Source organism: Tasmannia lanceolata, unplaced genomic scaffold (assembly GCF_043159265.1).
Source record: "Tasmannia lanceolata isolate RefF3 unplaced genomic scaffold, GAP_Taslan_0.1 ptg000008l, whole genome shotgun sequence".
Classification (NCBI taxonomy): domain Eukaryota; kingdom Viridiplantae; phylum Streptophyta; class Magnoliopsida; order Canellales; family Winteraceae; genus Tasmannia; species Tasmannia lanceolata.
The window spans coordinates 5,705,168-5,732,330 of NW_027518685.1; the positions used below are offsets into that span (position 1 = coordinate 5,705,168).

At 39.3% G+C, this 27,163-nt stretch overlaps 3 protein-coding genes across 4 annotated transcripts; 2 read left to right on the forward strand and 1 right to left on the reverse strand.

Annotated features, from left to right (window-relative positions):
• Positions 1 to 4,397: 4,397 nt before the first annotated feature.
• LOC143882485 (putative disease resistance protein At4g27220) lies at positions 4,398 to 10,353 on the forward strand. Its single transcript, XM_077385962.1, has 2 exons — positions 4,398 to 7,656; positions 7,740 to 10,353. The coding sequence occupies exons 1-2, from the start codon at positions 4,398 to 4,400 to the stop codon at positions 7,769 to 7,771; spliced, it is 3,291 nt and encodes a 1,096-aa protein (XP_077242077.1). The 3' UTR covers positions 7,772 to 10,353.
• A 2,178-nt stretch (positions 10,354 to 12,531) lies between these two features.
• On the forward strand, positions 12,532 to 13,820 carry LOC143882486 (putative disease resistance protein At4g27220). Its single transcript, XM_077385964.1, has 2 exons — positions 12,532 to 12,927; positions 13,032 to 13,820. Exons 1-2 carry the CDS (start codon positions 12,532 to 12,534, stop codon positions 13,818 to 13,820), a joined length of 1,185 nt encoding a protein of 394 aa, XP_077242079.1.
• A 4,418-nt stretch (positions 13,821 to 18,238) lies between these two features.
• LOC143884087 (purple acid phosphatase 18-like) lies at positions 18,239 to 26,144 on the reverse strand. 2 transcript variants are annotated; one of them, XM_077387475.1, is made up of 5 exons: positions 25,974 to 26,144; positions 20,406 to 21,083; positions 19,541 to 19,729; positions 19,356 to 19,444; positions 18,239 to 18,829 (listed from the first exon to the last, which is right to left on the reverse strand). In XM_077387475.1, exons 1-5 carry the CDS (start codon positions 26,103 to 26,105, stop codon positions 18,646 to 18,648), a joined length of 1,272 nt encoding a protein of 423 aa, XP_077243590.1. In that variant the 5' UTR covers positions 26,106 to 26,144; the 3' UTR covers positions 18,239 to 18,645. The 2 variants fall into 2 exon arrangements, with proteins under 2 accessions (XP_077243590.1, XP_077243591.1); XM_077387476.1 differs by having other exon boundaries at positions 20,406 to 21,094; positions 25,974 to 26,138.
• Between the last annotated feature and the right edge of the window lie 1,019 nt (positions 26,145 to 27,163).

The following is a 27,163-nucleotide window of genomic DNA, read 5'->3' on the forward strand; positions in this document are numbered from 1 at the left end:
AAGACGAGGGCTTTTGTGATAAAATTTTTGTTTTTCGGTGTTTGAAGATGTTTGAACTTTACTATGGGCTTCACGCTTTATCGGCTGTGAAGATATGTTAATTAACTTCCAAGGAAGGGCCTTGTTTGGTGGCTTGATCTTTTTGGAATTGTTCTTCAAGTACTTGGTTGCTTTGTTTAAACGTACCACCCTTGATATTTGATCCAAGAAGCACTTAGGTGACAATTATATGCTAAAAGGCAAAATACATGAGTGCATGTATCAAAACATAGTTGTGCTGAAATCATTTCCCTAGACATATAAGCATTTCTGATTTCTCTTTGAAATATTATATTCATGTTAGGTGAAGACCAACATCGATGGTAGAATATAAAAAGAGAGAGTTTTCTATACATTGAGGTGGCCTAACAATAAAAAGAGAGTTATTATATGGTGTCCGTGTCCGAGTCCGTGTGCCAGACTAACAACACGTAATCCAGGCCCCACCCTTATTTGATTCAACGACATCCCACGCATCTATAGCGGCACTTTTGTCCTACCTCAACATAAAAAGAGTTACACAGTTAAATTTCTATTGCAATTCCCCGGAATGAGAAAAGAATTAAATTAATATTTTAATTCAAAAAATTCTAATAAAAATTCCATTCTGACCAAGGCAGAATCAGAATACCACCTCTTGGGGTAGGAAACAGATTCTGACATTTCCCCGACTCTAATTCCGCCTCACTGTCAATTGACTCAATTCTACCTCTTTTGATCTCGGTTTTTTTTTAGGAACCAAATGCTGAATTCGGGTGGGATTCAAATCAGATCCTGATTCCAGTGCCTGATTCCGGCGATCCAAAGATGCCTTGGTATTCAACCCAGCAACGACGAACTTTATAAGAGGCTGTGCATGATACATTAAATGCCTAAGATAGTTTTTTAACAGAGTAACCCACCAGATCAACACACAAAAATCGTCCCACATGCCACTAGTAGCCATGAGTGGGGCCCACCTAGGTATGGGACTGGGTGGGACCTAACCTTGTATGGCACATGTTTAAAGGGCATATAGCGTAACATCGTTTCATCAGCTCTGGAGCTTGTGGAGTATTGGCTACGTACCTAACATATTGGAAATTGATCCCGACTTCAGTACCTAATTCCGACAATTCAAACATGCCTCGGTATTTGATCCAACAATAATCAGACTGTTAGGAATTAACAACATAGCAGAATAACGATATGCAAAAGATAAAAAAAGGGAAATGTTATCAGCACTACTCTATTTTGATGAGGGCACTCCTAATTTTATTAAAAGTACAGTATGGTCTGCACCATAGGATGATCTGAACCGTCTATTAGATGGGCCACAACCTAAATAGGTTGTGCCCCAAAAATTAATTCCATTGGTTGATCCTAACCCTCCGATCTACCGAGGGTTAGGATCAACCCTCTAACATTCAGATCGGAGGGTTAGGTTGATCCTAACCCTCCGATCTACCGCTATCCTATATGCATTGCTCCGAATTGTCATTCTTGTGTTCTAGGGTAGCTTTTTTTTTTTTAATGATACAGAACTGAATTAGAATGAAATAAGAACCGCCGGAACAATCTGACAATCGAGATAATCAGTGTACATGTGTTCTAACTTCTAAGGTAGTTAGTATGTATTGAAAATGAAAGAGTCCTTGTATGTTTTTTAGGGTCCTTTATGCCAGGTTAATTCTCGAAGAGTCCTTGCACTTATGGGACTACAATTGTGTTTAATGTGGTTAGCTATTTTAGGAAGTGGCTTGTGTCTCTAAGTATGTATTCATTTGTGTAGAGAATCTAGAAATTGAATGGAAAAGGAAAAAGAAGAAAGTTAAAGGCTGAAACAAGAGAAAAGAAAAGTACTACTAGAGATTTAGAGAATGGAGAAGAACACCAAGTTTATGGGAATGGGAGATCAAAGCTAAGGCTTATTCAATGGAGGGTTCAGATCAATCAAAGGTGGGACCCACAATGTCATGTTGGACATACCCCATTTGTCAAGGCTAGGTGGTGCCCCACCGAAGAATGCCTTGTGGAAAGATTCGATCCAGTTTAAAAATGCAAGGAGAGGACAAACATATAAGCATTTCTCTTTGAAATATTCTATCCATGTTAGGTGAAGACCTCACCTGACATCGTTTTCTTTTTCGTTTGTTGATTAAACTATGTAATAAACCATTAAAGCAAAGCATTAGGTGAAGGAATAAAAAAACAGAGACTATCATTAGACGGAAGAATAAGAGAGTATTCTAATTTCTATACATTGAGGCGGCCTAACAAAAAGAGTTTATTATATGGTGTGCCAGCCAAACAACACGTAATCCAGGCCCCACCCTTACTTGACTCAACAACAGCCCACGTATCTAGGGCGGCACTTTTGTCCGCTTCTCTGGAATGAGAAAAAAAACTAAATTAAAATTTTAATTCAAGAAATTCTAATTAAAAATTCCATTCTCTCCAAGACAGAATCAGAATACCACCTCTTGAAGTGGGAATGAGATTCTGCCATTTCCCCCCTCTAATCGTCATCACTGTCAATTCTACCTCTTTTGATTCCATTCCTTTTTTGGAACCAAATGTTGGAATCGGGTGGGATTAGAATCAGATCCCGATTTCAGTGCCTGATTCCGGCAATCCAAACATGCCTTGGTATTTAATCCAACAACAACCGACTTTATAAGAGGCTGTCCATCTTTGCATTAAACATTATACGCCTGATATAGTCTTCTAACAGGGTGGCCCACTAGATCAACGTAGACATAGTAATTGCCTTAGCACACCTTATGAGACTTTTTCTCTCCTTTCGTTTTTTTTATTCTTTTCAGTGTGTTGCCTTTCAAAAGGTCATCAAGACTATCTGCCTTGGTGGTCGATCTCTGAAATGTAAATGTAAGTATTAATCTATTCAGTCCAATCATTTGTAACTAGCTTCACCTATAGTAGGCGTGAAAATTGAGCCAGGCTCAACCCAATTCCGGCTCGTGTTGGGTTTGCATTTTCTCGGCGTGGGTTCAATTAGGGTTGCAAAAAGCCAACCTGATTTAATTTCGTGTCGAGTGAGGAATGAGGCATTGGGCAATCCGACCCAAACCCAACCGTTTTAATTTTATTGTGATTTTATTCGAGGTGTGCTTGGTTAGGGTTGCCCTTCCACGATTTGAGGCTCAAGCTTGGTTGGGTTACAGTTGGGGCAATGCACTACATAGGGTTGGGCTAGGGTTGACCTCAACCTGACCCAACCCAATTCGAGTTACACCCCTAGTTAGGTTGGGGGGGGGGTTGTTAAGATCAATCAAATGTGGGACCCACAAAGCCATAGTGGGCATACCTCACTCACTTGTTAAGATGAAGCGCACCCTATCGAAGAATTCCTCCTGGAAAGATTTGATCAATTTGATCTCCTTTAAAAAAATGCAAGGAGGACATACATATAAGCATTCCCCTTCGAAAGATTCTATCCGTTTAAGGTGAAGACAAACATCGTTTTCTCTTTTATTGTTAATTAAATTAGGAAGTCAACCAATGGTGTGAAGCATTAGGTGCGCCGCCCTACCAAAAAAGAGAGTTATTATAAGGTGTGCCGCCCTACCAACACGTAATCAGGTCCCCTTGATATTTGATTCAACAACAGCCCAGTATAGGGCGTTTACTTTTGTCGTACCTCCCCATATAGTTTCAACAAATGAGTTACAGAGTTAATTGATTGCCAGAATCAATAATCACAATCACATCATATTCGTTCAGATCAATCAAAGGTGGGACCCACAATGCCATGGTGGACATAATCCCATTTGTCAAGGCTAGGTGGTGCCCCACCGAAGAATGCCTTGTGGAAAGATTCGATCCAGTTTAAAAATGCAAGGAGAGGACAAACATATAAGCATTTCTCTTTGAAATATTCTATCCATATTAAAGCAAAGCATTAGGTGAAAGAATTAAAAAAGAGACCTTCATTAGACGGAAGAATAAGAGAGTATTCTAGATTTCTATACATTGAGGCGGCCCAAAAAAAGAGAGTTTAATATATGGTGTGCCAGCCAAACAACACGTAATCCGTCCAACATTCCTAAGGTAGACATGAAATTGCCTAGCACCCCCTTATGAGACTTTTTCTCTCCTTTCTGTTCTTTTGTTCTTTTTTTTTCGGTGTATTGCCTTTCAAAGGGTCAATTAAACCTTTTAAAATTCTCTTAGGTGGTTTCCTGCTTGACATTGTCTGCGTGTCTTGTTGTTTGATTGCTTTGAATTGGTTCTGCACCTGCTATCCTATTGCATTACTGCATTCAGAAAGGCCATCTCTTGCAAGAAGAAGAAACACAAAGCAGGTGCACACACATTTCTAATTGCTATTCCTTCCACCATTAGTTTTCCTCTTTGCAATGGTCGCCATGTGTGCTGCTGTGCCTATTATTGGTGTTTTCTGTCAAACTGTGAACCTTTCATCCGCTTATATTAAGAGCCGCTATGATTACCTTGTTCATTATAGAAGGCTTGTTGAAAATCATAACAACAGAGTTAAAATTTTGGTGTTGAGGAGAGATGCTGTGCAACTATTAGTCAATGCTGCGCGTAGGAGAGGAGAAGAAATCACTGATGAAGTTCAAGGATGGCTACAAGAAGTTGTTGCAACTGAAGCAGTCGCGGAGAGATTGAATGATGGAGTGACGGAGAACAAGAGATGTTTCAAGTGTTGTCCCGATTTGTGCTCGCGCTATTCTCTGGGTAAAGAAGCAAAGAAGAAGATGGTTGATGTTGATGACCGACTAACAAGAGGGAATTTCCCTCATGTATCAAATCCTCGCCCACCTCCAAGCATAGAATCCTTGCCGGCGGGTGAATTTGAGGCTTTTGAATCCACAGAATCAGCTATGAAGCAGGTCATCAAGGCTTTAAAATATGAAAGAATCAACATCATCGGGGTATACGGGATGGGAGGCGTTGGCAAGACGACCCTAGTGGAACAAGTGGGAAAGAAAGCTAAGATAGAAAAGTGGTGCGATGAGGTTGTAAAGGTGACTGTTTCCCATAAACAAGACTTGAAAAAGATCCAAAGTGAACTTGCTGAGAAATTAGGGATGCAACTTACAGACGAGAACGTACAAGTAAGAGCGGTCCGGTTGTTGGATAGATTAAAGCAAGAGAAGAAGATACTCATAATCTTGGACGATCTATGGGATAGATTGGACTTAACTCAGGTAGGAATCCCCTCCGCAGGTAACCATGAGGGCTGCCAAATTATAATGACAACACGAAACGAAGATTTATGTTCCAAATCCAAGATGAACTGCCAGGAAATTATCGAAGTCAAAGAATTATCTCCACAGGATTCATGGAATCTGTTCAAAGAGAAAGCCGGTGTTGATGAAACTGATGAAGTGGCAAAGGGTGTTGCTAAAGAATGCAAGGGGTTGCCTCTTGCAATTGTCACGGTTGCAAGGGCACTAAACGGCAAGGACTCAGATGCTTGGGAGAATGCACGGAGAGAATTACGAGCATCTTGTCCTAAGAACATAGATAATGTGTATAAAGATCTATACTCTTGTCTGGAGCTGAGCTACAACTGCATAGAAGGTGAGGAAGCCAAATCCTGCTTCTTGTTTTGTTGTCTCTTTCCCGAAGATTATAACATCGAAGTACGTCATTTGATGAGATACTTGGTGGGAGAGATGGTTTTCGAAAATGTAAGCAACTTGAAAGATGCGTGGCATCTAACACAAACTTTGGTTAAGAAACTTAAGGATTCGTGCTTGCTGTTAAACGGTGACATAGAGGGTTATGTAAAAATGCATGATGTGGTTAGAGATGTGGCCATATGGATCGCATCAAGAATAGAGCATGGATCTCTAGTTAAAGCCGGGGTATATTTGGAAGAATGGCCAGAAAAGTTGGAACAATGCAAGAGGCTTTCACTGATGAGAAACACAATTAGTGTGCTCCCTAAACAGCCAATATGCCCACATCTCCAAACCTTATTACTACAACAAAATGATGGCTATTTGAAAGAAATCCCAAATAATTTCTTCCAACAAATGACAGAACTTTTAGTTTTGGATCTTCGTGGGACTGGTATTTCATCACTGCCGCCTTCACTATCATGCTCATCCAACCTCAGGACTTTGTGTTTAGATGGATGTTGGTATTTAAATAACATATCTCCACTGAAGGAATTGGTGAATCTCGAAATCCTTAGCCTAAAAGAAAGTGGGATCGAAGAACTACCAATAGAAATAGGGGATTTGGCAAATCTGAAGCTTTTGGATCTTACAGGCACTTTTAGACTGAAAAGGGTGCCGCCCAATGTGATATCAAAGTTGCGTAAATTAGAAGAATTATATGTGAGCATTAGCTTTAATATGTGGGAGGTGAAAGGTAGCAGCGGTTATGGAAGTAATGCTAGCTTTGATGAAGTGGTGGCATCTTTGTCTCGGCTGACCGTTCTATACATTGAGGTTGCAGACTTGAAAATTACTTCTCTAGACTTCTCTGGCCCTTGGGAGAATCTAACGAAATTTGGTATGCGCGTGTCGGATGACTGGGATGAAAAATCGGATGTGGATGATTTGGGGAATTATATGGATATTAAGATAATGTCGTACCCAGTTTGTAAATGGGTCAAGGTTTTACTGGGAAGAAGCGAAGTGATTGTCTTGGAGGGGTGTTGCACCAATATTACACACCTCCTGGATGATGAAGGTCGTGGTTTCAACAACTTGAAGAGCCTCACACTCAAACATTGCCACCGAATGGAACATATCGCCTTTCCACCAATTGCTTTCGGGAGATTGCAACGATTGAGAATCTGGAATGTGGGGAAGTTGGAGGAGGTATTTGACTATGAGGAGGGGATTATAGAAAAGAGCCATGCTATTATTCCTACACCACCTCTCTCTACTTTGGAAGAAATTGAATTAAAATTTCTGCCCAAACTGAGGAGTTTATGGAGGAAGGGGGTGATGCCACCAACTGGAACCCTCCACAACCTAAAGAAGCTCTTTGTCTACGACTGCAACAGCTTGACATGTCTCTTCTCCCCTGTTCTTGCACAAAACCTTCAACAATTGGAGGAACTTCATATTGAATGGTGCTTAAAAATGGAGAAAATAATCTGCGATGAGGAGATGATGCCACCAACTGGAACCCTCTACAACCTAAAGAAGCTCGTTGTCTTCAACTGCGACAGCTTGACATGTCTCTTCTCCCCTGTTCTTGCACAAAACCTTCAACAATTGGAGGATCTTTTTATTGCTGGATGCTCAAAAATGGAGAAAATAATCTGCGATGAGGAGATGATGATAAGTGCATCAGAAGAAGAGCAGGAATTGGGAGTGGTAAACAAGGAGGACCTGCTGCTCCCTCGATTAAAAAATCTAAGTTTATATCATCTGCCAGAGCTTTGGAGTCTCTGCTACCACCGCAACAATAGAGGAGGAGGAGGGTCCCATGTATCTCTCGATTTCCCTTCCTTGGAATCTATTCAGGTATATGCTTGCTTCAATTTAAAGATGCTTCCATTAGGGTCCCAAAGCGCACCTAAACTTGAAAGGATTAAAGGAGAAGAAGCATGGTTTGAAGGGCTGGAGTGGGAGGACGAAGTCATCATGTCACGCCTCCGACCTCTTTTCATCCCAGTAAATGATGGTAATGACATTATGGATAAATTTCATTTAGTTTCCCTTCTTATCTAATCATGTCTTATTCCTTTTACATTCCCTTCCTTGCAGGGTATCGCTTACTGAGCGATCTAACCTATTGATATATTTCATCACTTTTTTTTTATATGTAAGTGGTGGGGTCCCCGTCCCCTTCACCAGTAGATCTTCCGATCATCTCCATCCTCCAGGGTCGTCTACTCTCGCCTCCACAAATTCGGTAATCGGATGAGCAACTTCTTCACAGCTTTCTTACACCTCTATTTCTACCATTTTCCTGTATTTATTTCCCATCAAAATAATGGTTTTTTTTTTAATATAGGCTACTGGTTTTTGCACCCCTATGTTTTAAGAATTGCACGAACTCAGCTTTTCTTTTTCTTTTTTAATTGGCTTATCAGTACTTTTGAGGAACTGTGATCATCTTTGTCAGCTGTTTAAATAATAAAAGTCAAGATGGGTTAGTGCAATTATAAAAACATGGTAGTGCCAACATCAGTAGCCTTAATATATTGTTTGGTCTATCTGGAATGTGATTATGTGAATAAAGTGTCACCAGTTTTTATGTTTTGACTTTTGAGAGAGAAGGGATTGGAATTGTGTTGTATCATAAACAGGGAGTTGAGTTTGTGGAATACAAACCTCTCTTTTAGCATTTTTCATGATCTTAGCGTTTTGTAGCAAAATGATTTATGGAGCACCATGTTATGTTAACATTGTTGAATAACCAATGGCATTCATCTTTCAGAATTAGTCACAGATCCCTTTTCCCTTTTCCTGGATGTGGTTTCATGGAGAAATACAAACCTAATTGACAAATTTCCGTGCAAAATAGTAAGACCAAAGACACTCCACAAGACTGGTGTCATCTAACAACCTAGCTTTGATGATGTCTATGTCTGGAATGAAAGAGGCTCTAACTATAGCTGTAAAACAATTTTCTACTGTTGTAAATGAAGATACATTGTGACAGGCTATAGAGGCCAAACAGTCCATGGGGTTGTTTTATAAGAACAACCCCTTCATGTCTGAATTGGATCATCCGAATAATAAAATCCCCTCCGGTCTCCTGCCATTGTAAGACGAACAATGATTTTGTTGTTGGAATAAAATCCAATGCTCTTCCTCTTCATTCTTCCAATCGTTTGCAGAAATTAGAATTCTCTGCAAACCATGACTAACAAATCAGTTTCCTGGTCCAAAATTAGAGAGACCCATTGAATTTGACTCCTTTACAAGCCTATTTCTCACCTTGAAGAAGCTTGTCCAACTTTATTTTACGTATATTTCTTATGTCTGCGAATTTGCAATGCGTTTTTTTTGTTCCAGTCAGTGGAAGATTTTCATTAGCAAAGTGTTGATTATATTATAAAGCAGGACCAGTATGTCATTATTTTGTTTTTTGATGATTTTTAAATGTATGGGTTTGAATGGCCAATCTTAATACCATCCAGAGAGTTGAGTGTCATATACAAAAACTGGGCAACTCATTGTGCTGGTAAGCCAAGCTCTAATGTCATTATGTTAGTTTCCTTATAGGAGGGAAGAATGAGAACCTCTCTCATGCTTTTGTTTTTATATATTATCTCTACAGAAGACTAGTGAAATCTCTATGAAATACTTGATTCTGTGCGTCCATCATACTACATTGAGTCTGTCCCAATTATCTACCCAACAGCCCTCTATTGCTATAGCTTCACAGGCCTATTTCTCCAAACAAGATTGTGATAGGAGGGAAATTATATGGTGGCCGATCGGCCATGCTCTTGTAAAAGAGTGGCTTCCTTGATATTTGATCCAACAGCAGCCCCTTAAAAAGATGAAAAAGTGGGCTGATGTTGGATCAAAAATCAAGGGTGGCGCCTTTTCCAAGAGCATGCCCGATTGGGCACCGTATAAAAAATCGTGAAAGGAAAACATCCCACCTGAGGCAGAGCACAAACGATCTGAATGCGACTAATTAATGGGAATATAATTTACTGTTTCTCAGACACAATAGTCCATTTAACCATGGGCTACAGCAAGCATAAGAAGTTCATACTGCGACATTGGCGTTCGGTTATATCAGAGAACAAAACTCGCACACGCATTGCTTCGAGCTCCGAGATGGTCCCCGCTGCCGGACGGCTGGTTCAAATTGAATTTTGATAGGAGTTCTCTCGGCAATCTAGGTCGGGCGGGATTCGGTGGTCTGATTCGCGATGCAAACTGCCATCTCATCATGTCTTACTCGGGCCCAGCCGGGGGGTGTGATGCTATTGAAGCTGAGGCGTTCGCTTCACTCTTTGGATTGTGGTGGTATGAGAAACATAACTTGGGGCCTTTAATTGTTGAGGGGGATTCTGCCAATACCATCGCTTGGGCCTCGAATCAGTGCTGCAGGCCTTGAAGAAATTCAGGACCTGGTTTGTGTTCTTCACCAACAACTTACACATATGAGAAGATCTGCTAATGACATGGCTGACGGATTGGCGACGGCAGGTGTTGATCTTCCTCACACTCACGTTGTGGTCCCGTCCCTATGGGGGAACCACCATGAGGGGTTTTTTGTGTCCATTGAATGTATTGTTGACTTTCTTTTTAAATCCTTATTTCTGTTGGGCCAACTTGTCCCCTTTTGTACCGCTGTTTCGACTATGGAATAAAATTTTGTTACCTTTCAAAAAGAAAAAAAAAAAGGTTTAAAGACTAGATTGACAACACCAAGTAATACTCTCTTAGAACACAAACAATGCAAGCTTAGTAAGTTTCTTCTTACAAGTTCCTTCTCTTGAAGCTGTGCTGTTTACTTAGACCATGATTCAACTATGAGAACCAAATTCTAGCATTACAGAAGTGGCCAACAGTTCAAATTAAACAGGCAAAGGTCTATTAATCAACAGTGAGGATCATCGAATTGATCCAATTTTGGTGTATGGATGTTTCCTCTTTCAGAAGCATTTATACAAGAAATAAACTGTCGTGAAGTAAAAATAAAGACTAAGATTTTGGATCTTCACTATCAGTTTATGGGGTGCATGAGCGTAGAAAGAATTCGAGTGGGCAGAAATACACGTGGGGCTCACTTGTTCAATGATCTAAATCTTTTATCTGTAAGGTCTTTGTATGGATGGTACATGCATCATCTAAAGATTCAAACCTTCCAATTTGTGGCCATGAAATGGACAATGAGAAAACAAAGAAGCAATGCTCTGTTACAACTTACAAGTACAGTAGCTGAAATCTAATGAAACTAAACCCAAAAGATGCCTGCTAACATCACCATTAAAGGCATCCATATGGACATGCATGTCCAACAAATCCTATCGCAATATAAACCCAAGCAAATAGCAAGGTTACCATAGTCGGAATCCGAGCATTGGACTTAATACTCAGCGCTGGAGCTCATGCAGTAAATTAGTTGCTGCGTGGAACAGGGCACAAATGCCGTCTAGATTAGGGGTGTCAATGGCCCCAAATTGTCCGATGGACCATTTGAATCTGAACTTAAATGTATGGGATCTAGATTCAATAGCAGTATCCATGGACACATTCGGGATCATTATCATAGGATCTGAAATTATTTTTGTAAAACTCCTGACAAAATCCAATTTTATTTTTCCATCTTACAAAATTCCTCCAATTTTTTCTAACTTCAAGTATTATTTGAGACGTATTTTAGTAAAATAAGTCATTAAGTTTTTTTTTTTTCAAACTATTCTTATTTTGTCATCTATCTCGAGTCACCCTCTTCTTTTAACCATAGTGTGAAAACTCTCCTGTGTCATCGTAGACTCACCCAATTGATTCCCTCTTTCCATGCCTGCAATAAGTTGGACCTACTATGACACTCTGAAGTAGGATCTGAATAGCATTTCAAATCTGATCCGAAGAAACCATGTGGGTCATAAACCTACAATGTGCTTGTAGCCCCATCCCACCTTAGCAAGTAAAAGGGATTCCCTACATCTTAGCCAACAAAAACTAAACACAAACCTTTTCTCAATGCATTTCATTCCTGAAGAAACAACAACTTCAAGATTCTTACCCTTCCAAAACAAATGGAAACATTGGTATTTAGAGTGGGAATGTACAAGAAAATCTCAGCCACATTTTACCCAGCAATAACTACATGGTACAAGAGTAATCTCAAGAGAAGAAATAAGAAGGAAACTCTAAACTATAGAAGCTGAAACTTGAAAGTCATGCACTCTGAACAGAAAACCCAAGGATGAATTCTTTTATATCATCACTTTCTTCTCTATGAATTGCGCGGTCCTTCCATATCATCTCTGACACTGTAATTTTCTTCAAATCTCAATGCTCCTCAATTTTTGGTTTGTCACCCTCTGAGGCAGCCCATCATCAACAAGATATCTACTGGGTGTATGTTCTGTTTTAAGAGAGTTTCCATCTTATTGTATGATCCCTCAACAGCGAGCATCCCCATATAGTTGAAATACTGCAACAGAGGAACATATTAGCTACCATGAGAATGTTCCCATCATAAAACTGGACTCTTTTTGAAGTCATTTTCCCACAAGGTCTGGTTATTCCAATTTCTGTCATTTATATTCTTAACTTAGGCTCTGTTTCTTTCAAAGTAAAATGGGCGTAAAGCAGTCTAATAGCGAAAAGCTCTATGATGTGGTTGTAAAGGTGACTGTGTCCCAGAACCAAGACTTAAAGAGGATCCAAGGTGAACTTGTTGAGAAATTAGGCATGTGACTTAAAGAAGAGAATGTTGAAGTAAGAGCGGGTCGGTTGTTGGATAGATTAAAGCAAGAAAAAAAGACTCTTAATCTTGGACGATCTATGGAATAGATTGGACTTAACTAACGTAGGAATCCCCTACGGAGATAGCCATAAGGGCTGCCAAATTATAATGACAACACGAAGATTAGATGTATATTCCAAGAGTAATTGCCAGAAAATGATTGAAGTCAAAGTCTTATCTAAACAAAATTCATGGAATCTGTTCATAGAGAAAGCCCGTGTCGTTGAAACTGATGAAGTGCAGAGTTTGGCAAAGGATGTTGCTGAAGAATGCAAGGGGTTGCCTCTTGCAATTGTCACGGTTGTAAGGGCACTAAAAGGCAAGGGCTCACATGTTTGGAAAAATGCATTGCGAGAATTACAAACGTCTTGTCCTGAGAACATAGAAAATGTGGATAAAGAGTTATACTCTCGTCAGGAGCTAAGTTACAACTACATAGAAGGTGAGGAAGCCAAATCCTGCTTCTTGTTTTGTTGTCTCTTTCCTGAAGATTATGACATCGAAGTACATTATTTGATGAGATACTTGGTGAGAGAGACAGTTTCAAAAATGTAAACAACTTGGAAGTAGCATGGTATAAAACACAGACTTTTGTTGACAAACTTAAGGATTCGTGCTTGCTATTAAACAGTGACGAAGAGGGCTGTGTAAAAATGCATGCTGTGGTTAGAGAATTGGCCATATCGATCGCATTAAGAAGAGAGCATGAATTTCTAGTTAAAGCTGGGGTAAAATTGGAGGAATGGCCAGAAAAGTTGGAACAATGCAAGAGGCTTTCACTGATGCAAAACTATATTCATGTGCTCCCTGAACAGCCAATATGTCCACTTCTCCAAACCTACTTACCATGTACAAAATATCACATTTTGGAGAAAGTCTCAAGTAATTTCTTCAAACTAATGACAGAACTTTTACTTTTGGATCTAAGTGGGACTGCTATTTCATCACTGCCACCGTCACTACCATTCTTATCCAACATCAGGACTTTGTGTTTAGATGGATGCGATAGTTTATATAACATATCTCTAATAAAGGAATTGGTGAATCTGGAAATCCTTAGCCTAAGAGGAACTGGGATCGAAGAACTACCAATAGAAATAGGGGATTTGGCAAATCTGAAGCTTTTGGATCTTAAAGGCACCAGGGGACTGAAAAGGGTGCCGCCCAATGTGATATCAAAGTTGCGCAAATTAGAAGAATTATATGTGATAAATAGCTTTAATAAGTGGGAGGTGAGAGGAAGTAGTGGTGATGGAAGTAATGCTAGCTTTGATGAGGTGGCATCTTTGTCTCGGCTAAGCGTTCTATACATTGATGTTGCAGACTTAAAATGTATTTCTAGACTTCTCTGGCCCTTCGGAGAATCTAAAGAAATTTGGTATCTGCGTGTTGGATGATAAAGCGGATATGGATGATTTCGGGAATTATATGAATATTAAGATAATGGCGTACCCTATTTGTAAGTGGGTAAAGGTGTTACTGGGAAGAAGTGAAGATATTGTCTTGAAGGGGGTTTGCACCAATATTACACACCTCCTAGTTGTCTACCGCTGCGATGAATTGGAACATATCACCGTACGACCAAATGCTTTTGGGAGATTGCAATATTTGAAAATCAGTCATGCGGATAAGTTGGAGGAGGTATTTCACTATGAGGAGGAGGGGATCATAGAAATGAGCCATGCTATTCCTACACCACCTCTCTCTACATTGGAAGAAATTGAATTAATATCTCTGCACAAACTGAGTAGTTTATGGAAGGGGGTCATGCCACCAACTGGAACCCTCCAAAACGTAATGAAGCTCCGTGTATTTGATTGCGGGAACTTGAGATGTCTCTTCTCCCCTATTCTTGCACAGAGCCTTCAACAATTGAAGGTACTTTCTATTACAGATTGCTCAAAATTGGAGAAAATATTATCGGATGAGGAGGTGGTTGTGGCGAATATGAGGACACAAAGTTTCTCATCCGAATCTTCTTTGCCACCTCCTTTAACCTTCCAAAACCTATGACACCTAAACATCGAAGGGTGCCACAATTTAAAGAATCTTCTCTCTTGGAACTTAGCACGAGGCCTCCAACACCTAGAACATCTCAAAGTATTTACGTGTGTACAAATAGAGGAGATAATAAGTGAAGCAGAGGAATTGGGAGTGGTGGATAGGGAGAGTCTGCTCCCTCGATTAAAGACTATACACTTAACCAGGCTCCCAAAGCTTAGGAGTGTCTGCTGGCGTCACAATAGAGGAAGAGGAGGAGGAGGGTCCCACGTATTTCTCGATTTCCCTTCCTTGCAAACTATTTATGTATATGATTGTGAGAATTTGAAGAAGCTTCCGGTAGGGCCCCAAAGCTCACCTAAACTTGAAAAAAATTATGGGAGAAGAAGCATGGTTTGAAAGGTTGGAGTGGGAGGACGAAAGCATCATGTCACGCATCCAACCTCTTTTTGTATCCCGTAAGTGACCGTAACCACATCATCAGTATGAGAGAAGTTTCAATTCCTTTTCCTTCTTATCTAATAATGAGTTCTGCCTTTTGCATTCCCTTTCTTGCAGGTACTCTTTTCCTAAGAGGACATAATTGAAATCCCAACGTAAGTACATTGATATCATGCGGGTAGACTTGATAATCCATTGATATTTTCCATCACTTCTTCCCCTCACCCTCTTCTCCATTTGGATAGAAGATTATGTCTCTGTTGTCCGCCGCAACCCTGAAGATACACCCCCGACTGCTGATCCGATTCGCAGCCACAAATTCGATAATCGGACCATCGAGTGGCTCCTTCACCTAGCAGATCTGTCGATCATCCCTATCCATGGCTCCTCCAGGTCGTCTATGTTGACGCTGACGCAAGCTTCCTTTGAAGATTAATTTCTCTCAGAACATTGTTCTTTTCTTTTCTTTTGAAATGGAAACAATGTTGTTTCTTCAGAGCTTTGTTACCACTGTATTTTAGCCATTTCCTGGATTTATTAGCATCAAAATAATGTGTTTTCTGCATTTAATATATTGTTAGGTCTATCTGTAATGTGAATAAAATCTCACCATTTTTCATCCAATAGGAAGTTGAGCTTGCATTTGATATATTGTTGGGTCTATCTGCATTTAATATAGTTTAAACAGGGAGTTGAGCTTGAGGAATTGGGGAAAACTGGATTACTATAGAGTTTACCTCCTGTTCATCTAACCGCCATGAGACTGAGGAGATTCTGAGACTGATGAGGTTCTGACGGAGTCAAAACAACCATGTTGTTCAATAGAAGACGAGGAATCCAACCATCACCTGACCAATATTAGTCCTATTCAGATTACTATCAGTATCAATTGCTGCCATGATCTGCCCAAAGTGCTCATCCAGCACAATCTGATCTCTTAATAACTCCAATCTAAACATATTCATAGTCATTCAATTTGTAAGTTTCCTTTCCACCACAAACATCAACTCTTTAGCTCCTCAGTATTCCCTTGCTTATACATTGGAGAACATCAACTCTTTAGCTCCTCAAATGTTGGAGTGGGAGGACGAAAGAGTCATGTCACGCCTCCAACCTCTTTTTAGGAGTTGCCATTCAATTTGTAAGTTTCCTTTCCTTTCCTTTCTATTTTTAAAGAAAAACTGGGTTATATGCGGCATCGCATTTTCTTTCCATTACATAAACCATGTTCTATTTGAATTTAGTATGACAGGGACTCAGCAACCCTTCACATCTTATTACTTCAAGACTTTTTGGCTCATGTAATGTGTGAAATAGATGCACATCGTTTAGCTAATTTATAAAGAGCCCCATATGCAATGGTTGGAATCAACATGTGAAATAGATGTAAGGTCAATTCTCAATAAAATTAAGGCCATGTTGGTTTTGGATTTTGAGAATTGATTTTGAGTCCAAAACTGATTATTGGACTTCAAAATTGTTCTTTAATTTTGAGGTCAGTAACTACTCCTGGAATTGGGAACTTCCTACACATCCCAAATGCTAGAAAAGGAAAATTTTCACCAAACTGAGCTTAACTATGATCTGTTTATTCATGAATCTTTTCAATGCCAAAATTTACCAACTGTTACTTAAAGAAGTAATGTTGATAAGTTCTCTGTTAAATTGCCTCTGCCTTGTGAAAGCACCTAGTTTTCCAGAGAAAAAAATACTGCATGTTTCTAGTTTCAACCCAACTGAAGTGGAAAAACTCATGACTTTGAATGACTCCATCTCTGTGAACTACACACAGAAGTTCAGTGTAGAAACCGTCTCTATTGTCTAATTGGCATTCATGCCAATTGATGTGGCTAAAGAGACTCATGGATTGGATGCACTAAGGCTGTGTTTGGAATGCCGGAATCAGGAATCGGCATCCTAATTGTTTCCTATTCTGATTCTCCCGGAAATGGAATAGAAAAAAATTAATGAAAAAAGTTCAATAAAAATCTCATTCCGACCTGTGCAGAATCAAAGTACCACCTCTTGGGGCAGGAAACAGATTCCGTCATCCTCCCCCTTTAATTCCGCCCTGGTGTCATTTGTAATTGTGGACCTCTGATTCCATTAAAATTTTTAAATTCAACACCATAATTTTTTGAATCCAGCAAATCTTCAAAGAGATTTTTGAAAAAACATTGCAGAGATTTAAAATAGGGAATTGGTATCCCCCCCCCCCCCCCCCCCAAATTCGCTATTCCCCCCCCCCCCCCCCCCCCTTTAACAGAAATCGTTAGCGGGGAGAAATAGCCATCAGAGGGGGGAATAGCACTGCCCTTAAAATAAACACATTTTCATAGAATTATTATGAATTGGGCCGTACATGATTCTATGAAAATGTTTATTTTTTGGTACAAGACCTATTTATGCTGTGGCCCAACAAAGGAACGAGTACGTTTTGAAAAATAAACCCGACCATGTGGCCAACAACACCATATAAAATCTCATAGAAGGTAGAACATGACATGTTTACATAAGGTATGTCCCAAACGTCTGAAACATGACAACAATTAGGTCATTTTTAACAACCATGATTTTTTTTTCCATGGAAAATTAGTTAATTCAACGGTGGTGTGGGAGGGCGGGAGATGGAGACGTGAGAAGGCCTCAATGCCTCAATTATGAGAGGGTGAGGGATGGCTAAAAAACAAAGGAATAAAAAACTATTCAAAATGTGATTTATCTTTTCCCTGTTTTTTTAGCACTTTTTCACTCTCTCCTCAGTCCTGCCCTCTCAAATCTCTCCTTCGCCCACGCTCCTTATCCCTCCCACATTATAAACTAACATTTAGGCCATGTTTGGCAACCATGAAAAATTATTCCATGGAATATTTGTGGACCCAGTTGTATGAGAGTATAAAAGAAGAAAGGGGAGGGAGAGAATTAAGTTTTTTTTAATAACTTGTGAAAAGTCTAGTGAAAAGAAAATTCCTAAACTAGTAGAGATAGCATCAAAAATCCCTAATACTAGTGAAAAAATATTAAGAATTGGTTTTCAATTTTCCCGGTTTTCAGGGCCTTTTCATGCTCCCCTCACTCCTAACCTTAGTAGTCTCTGCATCTCCCAATCATTTTGCACACAATTTTTCATGGTGGCCAAACAAAGCCTTATTCATGTTTTTGTAACATGCAAACCAAAAGACAAAGTTAGTGTTCTAAAAAAGGGTTAGTACTGCATTTCTTACCAATAATCATCATTTCTTAGTACATCATAGTTGGAAAAAATAAGCCCTGCCATAAGCAATTAAACTTGGTTATTTCAATGGAAAAAATGAGTTAAGCAAATCCAAAACATTTCCTTAATTTCAGTAAGAACATAACAAATAAAATACAGTGGACTGCAAGCAGAAACTACTGACCAAGTTATCTGTAATATGCTTGGACAAATTTCACATATCGCTTACTTCATCCAATGTGTACAGCTTTTTAACAGATATATTTTAGATCCCATTAAGAAGAAATCAAAGATGAAAATCCCATTCTTGCATTCATACAGATAGGTTCAAAATGCAAACAATGCTACTTCCTTGATTCCAGTACTTCATTCACTAGCTCAAAGTGGAAGCAGAACAGTATATATTACTTCTCTTCAAACAACATCAAGAAACCACTCAAATATAAGGTCTCCTGATGTGTTTATCATGTATATTTACATAGCATTATATCCTTGCAGAGCTTTTACCAACAGAACCAGAGAGGCCTGTTCTAAGGAGCCATGAAGACCCTCCCGGTCATGGGCTTCTAATTAGCAACACACCTAGTACTGGCCAATGAATTTATCCACACCTGATCTGACTGTACTGGCTCATCGTCGTCGTTCCTATGCCAGCTCCAGAATGCGTGAGTTGAATTCACAATCTTGAGTTCACCGTGACCGAAACTCGCTTCTCGAAAGACAGACCAATCTGGCTTTGGTTGAATGTAACTGCCAATTCATTCATCACTAGTTAAGAAGCCTGATCGACAATATATTATGTGATGTCCTGAACTCTAAAACACATACATAGGTACCTTTCCAATTCACTTGGAAAATGGAAAATGACCTCGTTCATTTGCAAAATTGTGATTTCATAAGGTGTAAAAAAGGTTGAATGATAACAGGGTCCTTGTCATCTGAAATGACACCCACTGTTTTTTTGTTGTTGTTGTTGAAGTTTTGTGCCTTCTAGGGTTTCACTAACAGGAGAGTTATGAGTTTCCACCCAAAGAACTTAAGAGAGAACTTGAAGAGTTCTGGTCTGAATTGAGTTATTGACTAGAATCAGGAATCTGGGCAAAATCTTGACCCCAATCAAACCACTGGAGTATGTTGGAGATTGGTGGAATCTGGGCAAAATCTAAAAGCAAGATTTGGCGGTTTCTTCATTAAGAGATCAAATAAACAGAAAAAAAACTTCTCATTTCCTACCTGACCAAATAAACATGTGCTAGGTAAATAAGGAGAGTCTTACCTTTGAGCTAAACCTTCCCTGTTACCTCCATCACCGATGGTAATGTGGACAGGACCGCAAGGATCTACTTTTCCATTGTTGACGCGTTTCTGATTACCAAACAAAAATGCAACAAATTGTAACTAAGCGCTATAGAGTTGAAGAAGAGAATCCAAAAACAACAGTCCACAACAGAGCTGGATTACCGAGCGCTCATAAGCATGTACATGGCCAGCAAGTACAATATCCACACTGGCCTCATAAAGCAATGGCTCCATGGCAGCCATCATGTTGTTTCCTTCGCCTTGATGAGCTTTATTACTGTTATACCACGGCACATGAAAAAGCACTAGCAGCCAGGGTGTCCTTTGACGGTTTACCTTCGAGAGATCGGCCTACAAAGCCAAGCACAAACGCATACTCTTACCATGTGACAACAATGAAGATTCATTTCTCATCTTTTGTAGCTCATGGTTCACAAAAAATTTGGAAAAACATGTCAATACTGTTTAAATGAAATGGCAACTAATTTCTTTGGCTGAACATATCTGCAGATTTTTAAGTGTTGTAATGGCATGACACCCATACTAAAATGGCCCAATTCTGAGTTCCAAATCTTTTATAAACGAAACTTTGGTTCTTTTGCCCTAGCTCATCTACTAAAAAATAACCATAAAACCTTAGCAAGGGATGAATGTTGCAAGATTTCCTAGATATAACTTGGTTAGTTCAGCACATCAAGAAATTTTGGAAGAAAGAAACAAAAACAACTTTTCCATCATACAGAAAACAGTAATTAACCATATATGCACAAAACAGCAGTCATCCTCTTTTCTTTTTAACCTAACCATCACTTTGCAGAAATTTAACCATTTTCTAAGAACAGGGCAACATTTTTCAGTGACTCGTCCAACAATTTAAAGAATCTGATCTGCTAGCTACTTTAGAAATGTCAGTCTATTCATGTTACTTTTTGGAAAACAGGTAAACCCCAAGTATCAAAGAAATCCATATTTGAATGTGGTCAAGGAAAGGATCATAGATAACTTGGCTTCACAATAAAGAACTAACCTTGAGCCAACTATACTGATCAGAGTACTCATCATAATCTGCATAAGAACCAAGCATGACAATATGCACTCCGGCAACTTCAAAAGAGTAATACAGATTTGAACCAGATCCGCTCTCTTCAAAAGGCATCTTCCACCGTGCATTATAGGATTCAAACCCAGCTTTAATTAAAGGTATGTTCTCTTTTTCATGGTTCCCTTCAGTTACCATCCATGGTCTTGCACTTGCAAGTGGTTGCACCAGCTCACCAAACGAGTCCCACAGGTGTTGCATGTAATCAGCATAGGAGAGGTCTCCAGGGAGCATATGTACATCGTATTTGCACTTGCCTATATGGTCTAGAGTTGATGAAGTCCAGCCGGATTGACCAAGATCACCGGCCACAGCAAAAGTAATCGGGAATTGAGAGGGAGGGGTCTTGAGGTTGAACTCTGGACCTTGTCCCCCGCATCGATAAAAGTAAATTGTGTCATCTTCCAGAGGTCCAATGACAACATGATGTATCGTTCCAGAACTATAGAATAAGTAACTGTAGGATGTGATTTCCCCTTGAGATGACGACGTGTATTTTCCAGGTGATGTTCCATATTCGACAACTGAAGGGGAATCATCGTCATCATCATCATCTGTGATCCATGTGATTCGCATTTGTTTATCCCCCGCCAAAGAAATGTGAACCTGCAAAAGCCCTTTCGCATGTTTCCAGTGAATTAAGATAGAAATTTGATGATCCATAATGGAAACGAATCATAAGATATGTACTATAAGTGCCATTCACGTACTATAAGATTCAGAATTTCAATCATTTTATCTTTCAAATGGTTGACCCCGACAGGTGTAATAGTTTATCTCTTTTGAATGGTGTTTGCCGTTTCTATTCAGTACAGAATTCTTCTTGGAAAGGAAGTTTACTATATTATATGGCACTGAAAGATAAACCTCAATTGTTTGGGGCTTCAATCTTCCATGCTACATAAAGATGAAGTATGGACCAACGATTTTACATAAAGATAGTCCTTAGGGCATCTAAGAAATATGGAAATAATTTGCAGTCAAAGTTCTTTCACACATGATTTAGACTTGGAGATATGATATACACTAGAGATTCAAAAATCTGCTGTCGTGGATATTTTGGATAATAAGCATGCTTATTAGAAGATAAGTACATTTTTTTATCTTGCATTGCATGACTTGTAAATAAAATACGTGCTTATTAGAAAGATGAATTAATTTTACAACATATTTAATTACTCTACTCCAAAGTATCCTTACAATTCTTCTCTGGTGAGGCTATAGATAACCAAATAACTAGAAGTATTTACTTGATGTGAATTCCAGGTTGAGTAAAGAAACCGGAAAATTAACAAATTAATATAATCATGGAAAACACATTTATTGCAAATTCCAAGTTGAGCATAAACAGGAAAATTAAAAAATTAATATAATCAAGGAAAACGTTTCTTCTTATTAATAAAAGTTAAAGTGCTGCCCTGGGTTCCTAGATAAATTCTGAGTTTTATATTATATGAATGCTTTGGATCACCCAAACAATGTGACCCCCACTGTATTTTAAGCTAGGGTGTAGATAAGTTATCTACACTAGGGTGTAGGAACTCTTTTCTCATATATATATATATATATATATATATATATATATATATATATATATATATATATATATATGAGGAAAGTGAAGCTACACCGCCGGCTTAAAATACAATGGGCCCACATTGTTTTGGTGATCCAAAGAATTCATTTGATTGGCCCTCACATAGATAGGGTGTCCACCAAAAATCAGCTCCATAGGATCATCCCAACCTTTCAAACTGTGGAGGCAAAAATGGACAAATTTGTGAAGGTTTTTATACGTTCATTTTTGCCTCTACAAATCGTAGGGTTGGGATGATCCTATGGAGCTGATTTTTGGTGGACACCCTATCTATGTGAGGGCAATCAAATGAATTCTTTGGATCACCAAAACAATGTGGGCCCATTGTATTTTAAGCCGGCGGTGTAGCTTCACTTTCCTCTATATATATATATATATATATATATATATATATATATATATATATATATATATATAAGGAAAGTGAAGTGTAGCTACACCGGTGTAACTAACTTAGCTACACCGCCGGCTTAAAATACAATGGGCCCACATTGTTTTGGTGATCCAAAACATTCATTTGATAGGCCCTCACATTGATAGGGTGTGCCCCAAAAATCAGCTAGGTAGGATCATCCCAACCCTACGATTTGTGGAGGCAAAAATAAACGTGTAAAAACCTTTACAAATCTGTCCATTTTAAGCCGGCGGTGTAGCTAAGTTAGCTACACCGGCGGTGTAGCTTCACTTTCCTCTCTCTCTCTCGCTCTCTCTCTCTCTCTCTCTCTCTCTCTCTCTATATATATATATATATATATATATATATATATATATATATATATATATAGAGAGAGAGAGAGAGAGAGGGAGGAGAGTTTTACTGTTCACACCCATGTGGGAAGGCTCTCCTTCCACCAAATCCAACGTGGCAATATGCATGGCAACGAAGGCAAAAAAGAAAAAAAAAATCCCAAAAGGCACAAACCACGTTCGTTTCTCCAGGATTTTCTCTCGAATCCCATTTATCGTACTTCCTCCTAAACACCATTCATATCCCGTATAAAACCAATAAAAAAATCCTTTCATTTGCCAGCCTTCCTCTAAGAAACGCAGCACGGTACCACGTCGTCCCTCTCCTTTACCCCTTCATCCAATATCCTACATGCGAATTCCATAGGTCGGCATTCTTCCCCATCCTTTCCCCTTCCAAAATGTCTCCTATGTTTGATGAATAAGGTCTCTCTCTCGCTCTCTCTCTCTCTCTCTCTCTCTCTCTCTCTCTCTCTCTCTCCTTCCTATGAACAACAGCATGAGAAATACTCAAGGAGGGAGGAAGTCAAAAAACTCTAGCCTATCCTTCAATGTTCCTCATCTAGGCATCCTATCCAATTCACTATTAGCCTATTTTCTGACGTGCTAGAATGAAATGGATGAGCTCCCCACTCTTTCTTGGATCTCATCAAACCACTGAGTGAATCTCCAAGGAATGGGGACTCCCCCTCTGCCATCTGATGACAATGAGGGAGTCTCTCTCTCTCTCTCTCTCTCTCTCTCTCTCTCTCTCTCTCTCTCTCTCTCTCTCTCTCTCTCTACAATCACTCAATCCATGAGGGAAGTGTCGAGGAACCTAAGACCCTAAATCATCACTCTAACCTCTGCTTCATTCAAATTCGTGACCCCAATGGGCCCTAAGAAGGCCCACACCATAGCTCACGAATCGTCTCTTAGCACTCCGTCTACCCTGGCTGGACCCGGGTTTCCCAAGCTATAACCATCAAAGTTAAGCTTCAGGAATCCAGGACTCAGGGATTCCCACTGTGGCATTTGCACTGAAGAAGGCTCCGAGCTAGCACATATCACCGTGCATCCATAGCATAAATCATAAGCAGAGACAAACCGGAAAGCAGACAAATCTGCCCAAGATATAACAGGGGCTATCACCTTCCCGAATAAGAGATGGGGGCTCCTTACCATTCCTCTGAACACTCTGGCGTTTCTTTCCTTCCATAATACCCAGATTACTTCTTTCCTTCCATAATACCCAGATTACAGCTAGCAATGATAAACACTAAAGAATCTTTCTTTCTTTGGCCATGGAGCAGAGGACCAACACTCCAAGAGATCAAAAAGCTTGGATGGGCAAACCCACGACCTACCAAATCTAGTAAGCAGACTGCCCCATATCTCACTTGCCACTTTGCAATGAAGGAATATGTGATCAACATATTCTCTTGACAAATGCATAGGGCATAGTGGTCAATTAACAGCATATGGCAAGCATGAATGTGATCCGCTAAGCAGCTGGTCTTCCTACCTTAGTGTCACATTCTATTGCATTATGTAGCAATTATGGACTTCTGGGTTCCAAATCTATATCAGGCCCATTTTTTATATTTATGATGAAATGTATAATGCATGCATATTTGCCGAAAGTCATGGATGGAAGGAGACCTGCAATGATTCAGTAAGGGAACCCAAGATTGCCCAAAATTGGGAGCCGCCTGGTTCTGGATTCTTGAAAGTGAATTTTGATGAATCTAGCTTGGGGAACCCTAGACCTTTAGGTACTAGAGGAGTTCTAAGGGATGAACATGGCATTGTGTGTTGGGCATTTTCCGGGCCCATTGGTATTGCAGATGCCAATGAAGATGAAGTGCGGGCTATTTACCAAGGAACAAAGTTCCTGAAAAACATTGACCTCAACAATGTGGTGATTGAAGGCGACTTGCTTAATGTAAGATCGCTTGAAGGTTCCCATAAATACCCTTGGAGATTTACCCCATTTTTTATGAGATTCAGGATAGGGTGGGCAGAGCTAATATTTCCTTCGTTCACATTAGGAGGCCGGCAAATGAGGTTGCGAAAGACTAGCTAGAGAGGGTGTGTCGAGGGCAGAGGTGGAACTCTTTGATTTCCTCACTCCTGACTGCATTTTCCTTGCCCCATAGGGGTTTTCTTCTGTATTTTTGTGTTTTTCTTAAATTCTCTCTTATCACTCTTGTGTAGACCTCCTCGGTCTTAGCTTCTCTTGAATGAATATGTTATTACCATTCCAAAAAAAAAAAAAAAAATTGCCACAAGTCATCCTACCAGTTTATGTATTTTTTATTCATATGTATAATTATTATCTTATCATAAAAAAATTTACATTATTTGGTACCGAGATGAGATTTTTCATGGATTTGGTCTTTTGCCCTCTATCCCTCTAATCTATCTACTTTTTTCTCTGTCGCCCCGATGCAGTGCATTGCACGGGGTTTCCTACTACTCTATATATAGTGTATATATACACATAACTATGGAAAATACATATTTATCCGACAATATAAGAAAGATGAATTGATTTGCAACATATTTGCCTACTCTACTCCAAAGTATCTGTTGAGAAAATCCACCTGGCAAATCAGGTCCGCTGTTGCACAAATAAACGGAAAAGTAAAATAAGAAAACAAGATGAACACTAAGATTTACGTCATTAGACCAAGATGCCTACATCCCTCTCTAGCACCTTCTCTTGCCGCCATAAGTATTTACTTAATGTGAATTCCAGGTTGAACAGGAACAGGAAAAAATAACAAATTAATATAATCATGGAAAATGCAGATTTATTATAAAATACTTCTCCATCATAAACAAGACATCAGATATCAGATATCAAACTAGCCAATACTCGAATTGAACTTCTCCAGTTCATAAAACAATCCAAACACATTTCACTAATAAAACACGATTATCTGAAATGCAACTAATTAAGAAAAGTGTATCATAAATCGATAAATCCATCGAGATCTCTAAACAATAGATTGACATTCGATCATACAAAACAGAAAACGTCAAGAAACGATCCAGATCTTTCATTCCAGCAGGAGAAAAGAAATAAATAGAAAAATGGGAAATTGAAGCCCTAGAAAGAACAATTAAGGCTTAGGGAACAAAGATGAGCGGAGAAGAGAAGCTTTTACCTGCTGAGGATAAGAAGAATGCCTCGGCTTCCATGGGAAAGATAGGGTTTTTCGAGGCTTTGGGCGAACATATTCCGCAATGGATGTTGCAGAGATCAGAAAAACCGCCATTAAAACGATCTTGAGCTTCATTTTTATTTTCCTATTGTCAGCACCATCGATCTCACTGGAATGCTGGTTTAGGCTTATATTTATCTTGAGATTCCTGAAATAACAAAAGTACCCTTTTGGTCTTGATCAAACTACCGAAAATGCCCTTCGATGTGCAGCTTTTGTATTCAGTGTCGATTCGAGCTAGAGCGGCTTAGATTTTGGTAAAATGACGAAATTGGCCCTCGTAAGATTTAAATGTGGCTCCTCCATCTTGAAAAAGAGTAGCCTCAAAATCTCTCTGTGCCAAATTGCCTATTGTCCTTAATAATATATCGGAAAATATTTGTGAGCCATCACTGACCCCTTGAAAAAGACTTTTTTTTTTCGCCTGTATAAGCATGGTTGGGGGCATGAAATCAAGACCGTTGATCTTATTGAATATTTTGAGGCGACCAACATGGTTTAGTTAAAAGATTTTCACACCTTGAATGCGCAAAAGCAAAATCGAGAGATAGTTAGGATGCTGTTCTTCCATTGGAAACACTTGTGTTCTCACACTGGGTGTATGTTTTCAGTTTTCATAACAAAAAATTATTTGTCTAGTCTTTCTCGGGTATGAATTTCATTGGCGGCACCTTGCTCGTATGTACACCTCGTTGGAGAGACCATTTCATTGGGTGCTGGTCAACCACCTGATGAGTGACGAGTCATCTACCCCAAGCTATTTCATTAACTAATGTGGCATATTCATCCTCTCCTAAAGTCCCCAATGCGCATGCCATGGACTTGATAGAGGCGCCCATTTGGAAATTGATTTTTATACAAAATAATAATTATGATATAATTTAAAAGTAAATGCATGTGGGCATGTGCAATACGATATTTGGGGGTTGTAAACATGAAGATCATTGATTATGGGTGTGTCCAAATGATCCAACATTAGCCCCATCCCAATTAATAGGCCACTCGTACGTTAAAAAAAAAGTCTACAAAAATCAACAATTATGTTTTTCGTGGTGGAACCCTAAATGAGGATTGATGGATCAAGGACCTTGGATCATATGATCCAAGTGATTTCAATGTCATTTGACCCGCCT

Excerpts from the sequence above, each read along its gene's own strand:
- LOC143882485 (XM_077385962.1), top strand. The coding sequence starts at position 4,398 with ATGGTCGCCATGTGTGCTGCTGTGCCTATTATTGGTGTTTTCTGTCAA. Across the intron at positions 7,657-7,739 it reads TTTCATCCCAGTAAATGATG|GGTATCGCTTACTGAGCGAT; the intron begins GTAATGACATTA and ends CCTTCCTTGCAG.
- LOC143884087 (XM_077387475.1), bottom strand. The coding sequence starts at position 26,105 with ATGAAGCTCAAGATCGTTTTAATGGCGGTTTTTCTGATCTCTGCAACA. Across the intron at positions 21,084-25,973 it reads ATTCTTCTTATCCTCAGCAG|GTTCACATTTCTTTGGCGGG; the intron begins GTAAAAGCTTCT and ends GGGCTTTTGCAG. Across the intron at positions 19,445-19,540 it reads TACATGCTTATGAGCGCTCG|AAACGCGTCAACAATGGAAA; the intron begins GTAATCCAGCTC and ends TTTGGTAATCAG.
- LOC143882486 (XM_077385964.1), top strand. The coding sequence starts at position 12,532 with ATGACAACACGAAGATTAGATGTATATTCCAAGAGTAATTGCCAGAAA. Across the intron at positions 12,928-13,031 it reads CTGAAGATTATGACATCGAA|GATTCGTGCTTGCTATTAAA; the intron begins GTACATTATTTG and ends GACAAACTTAAG.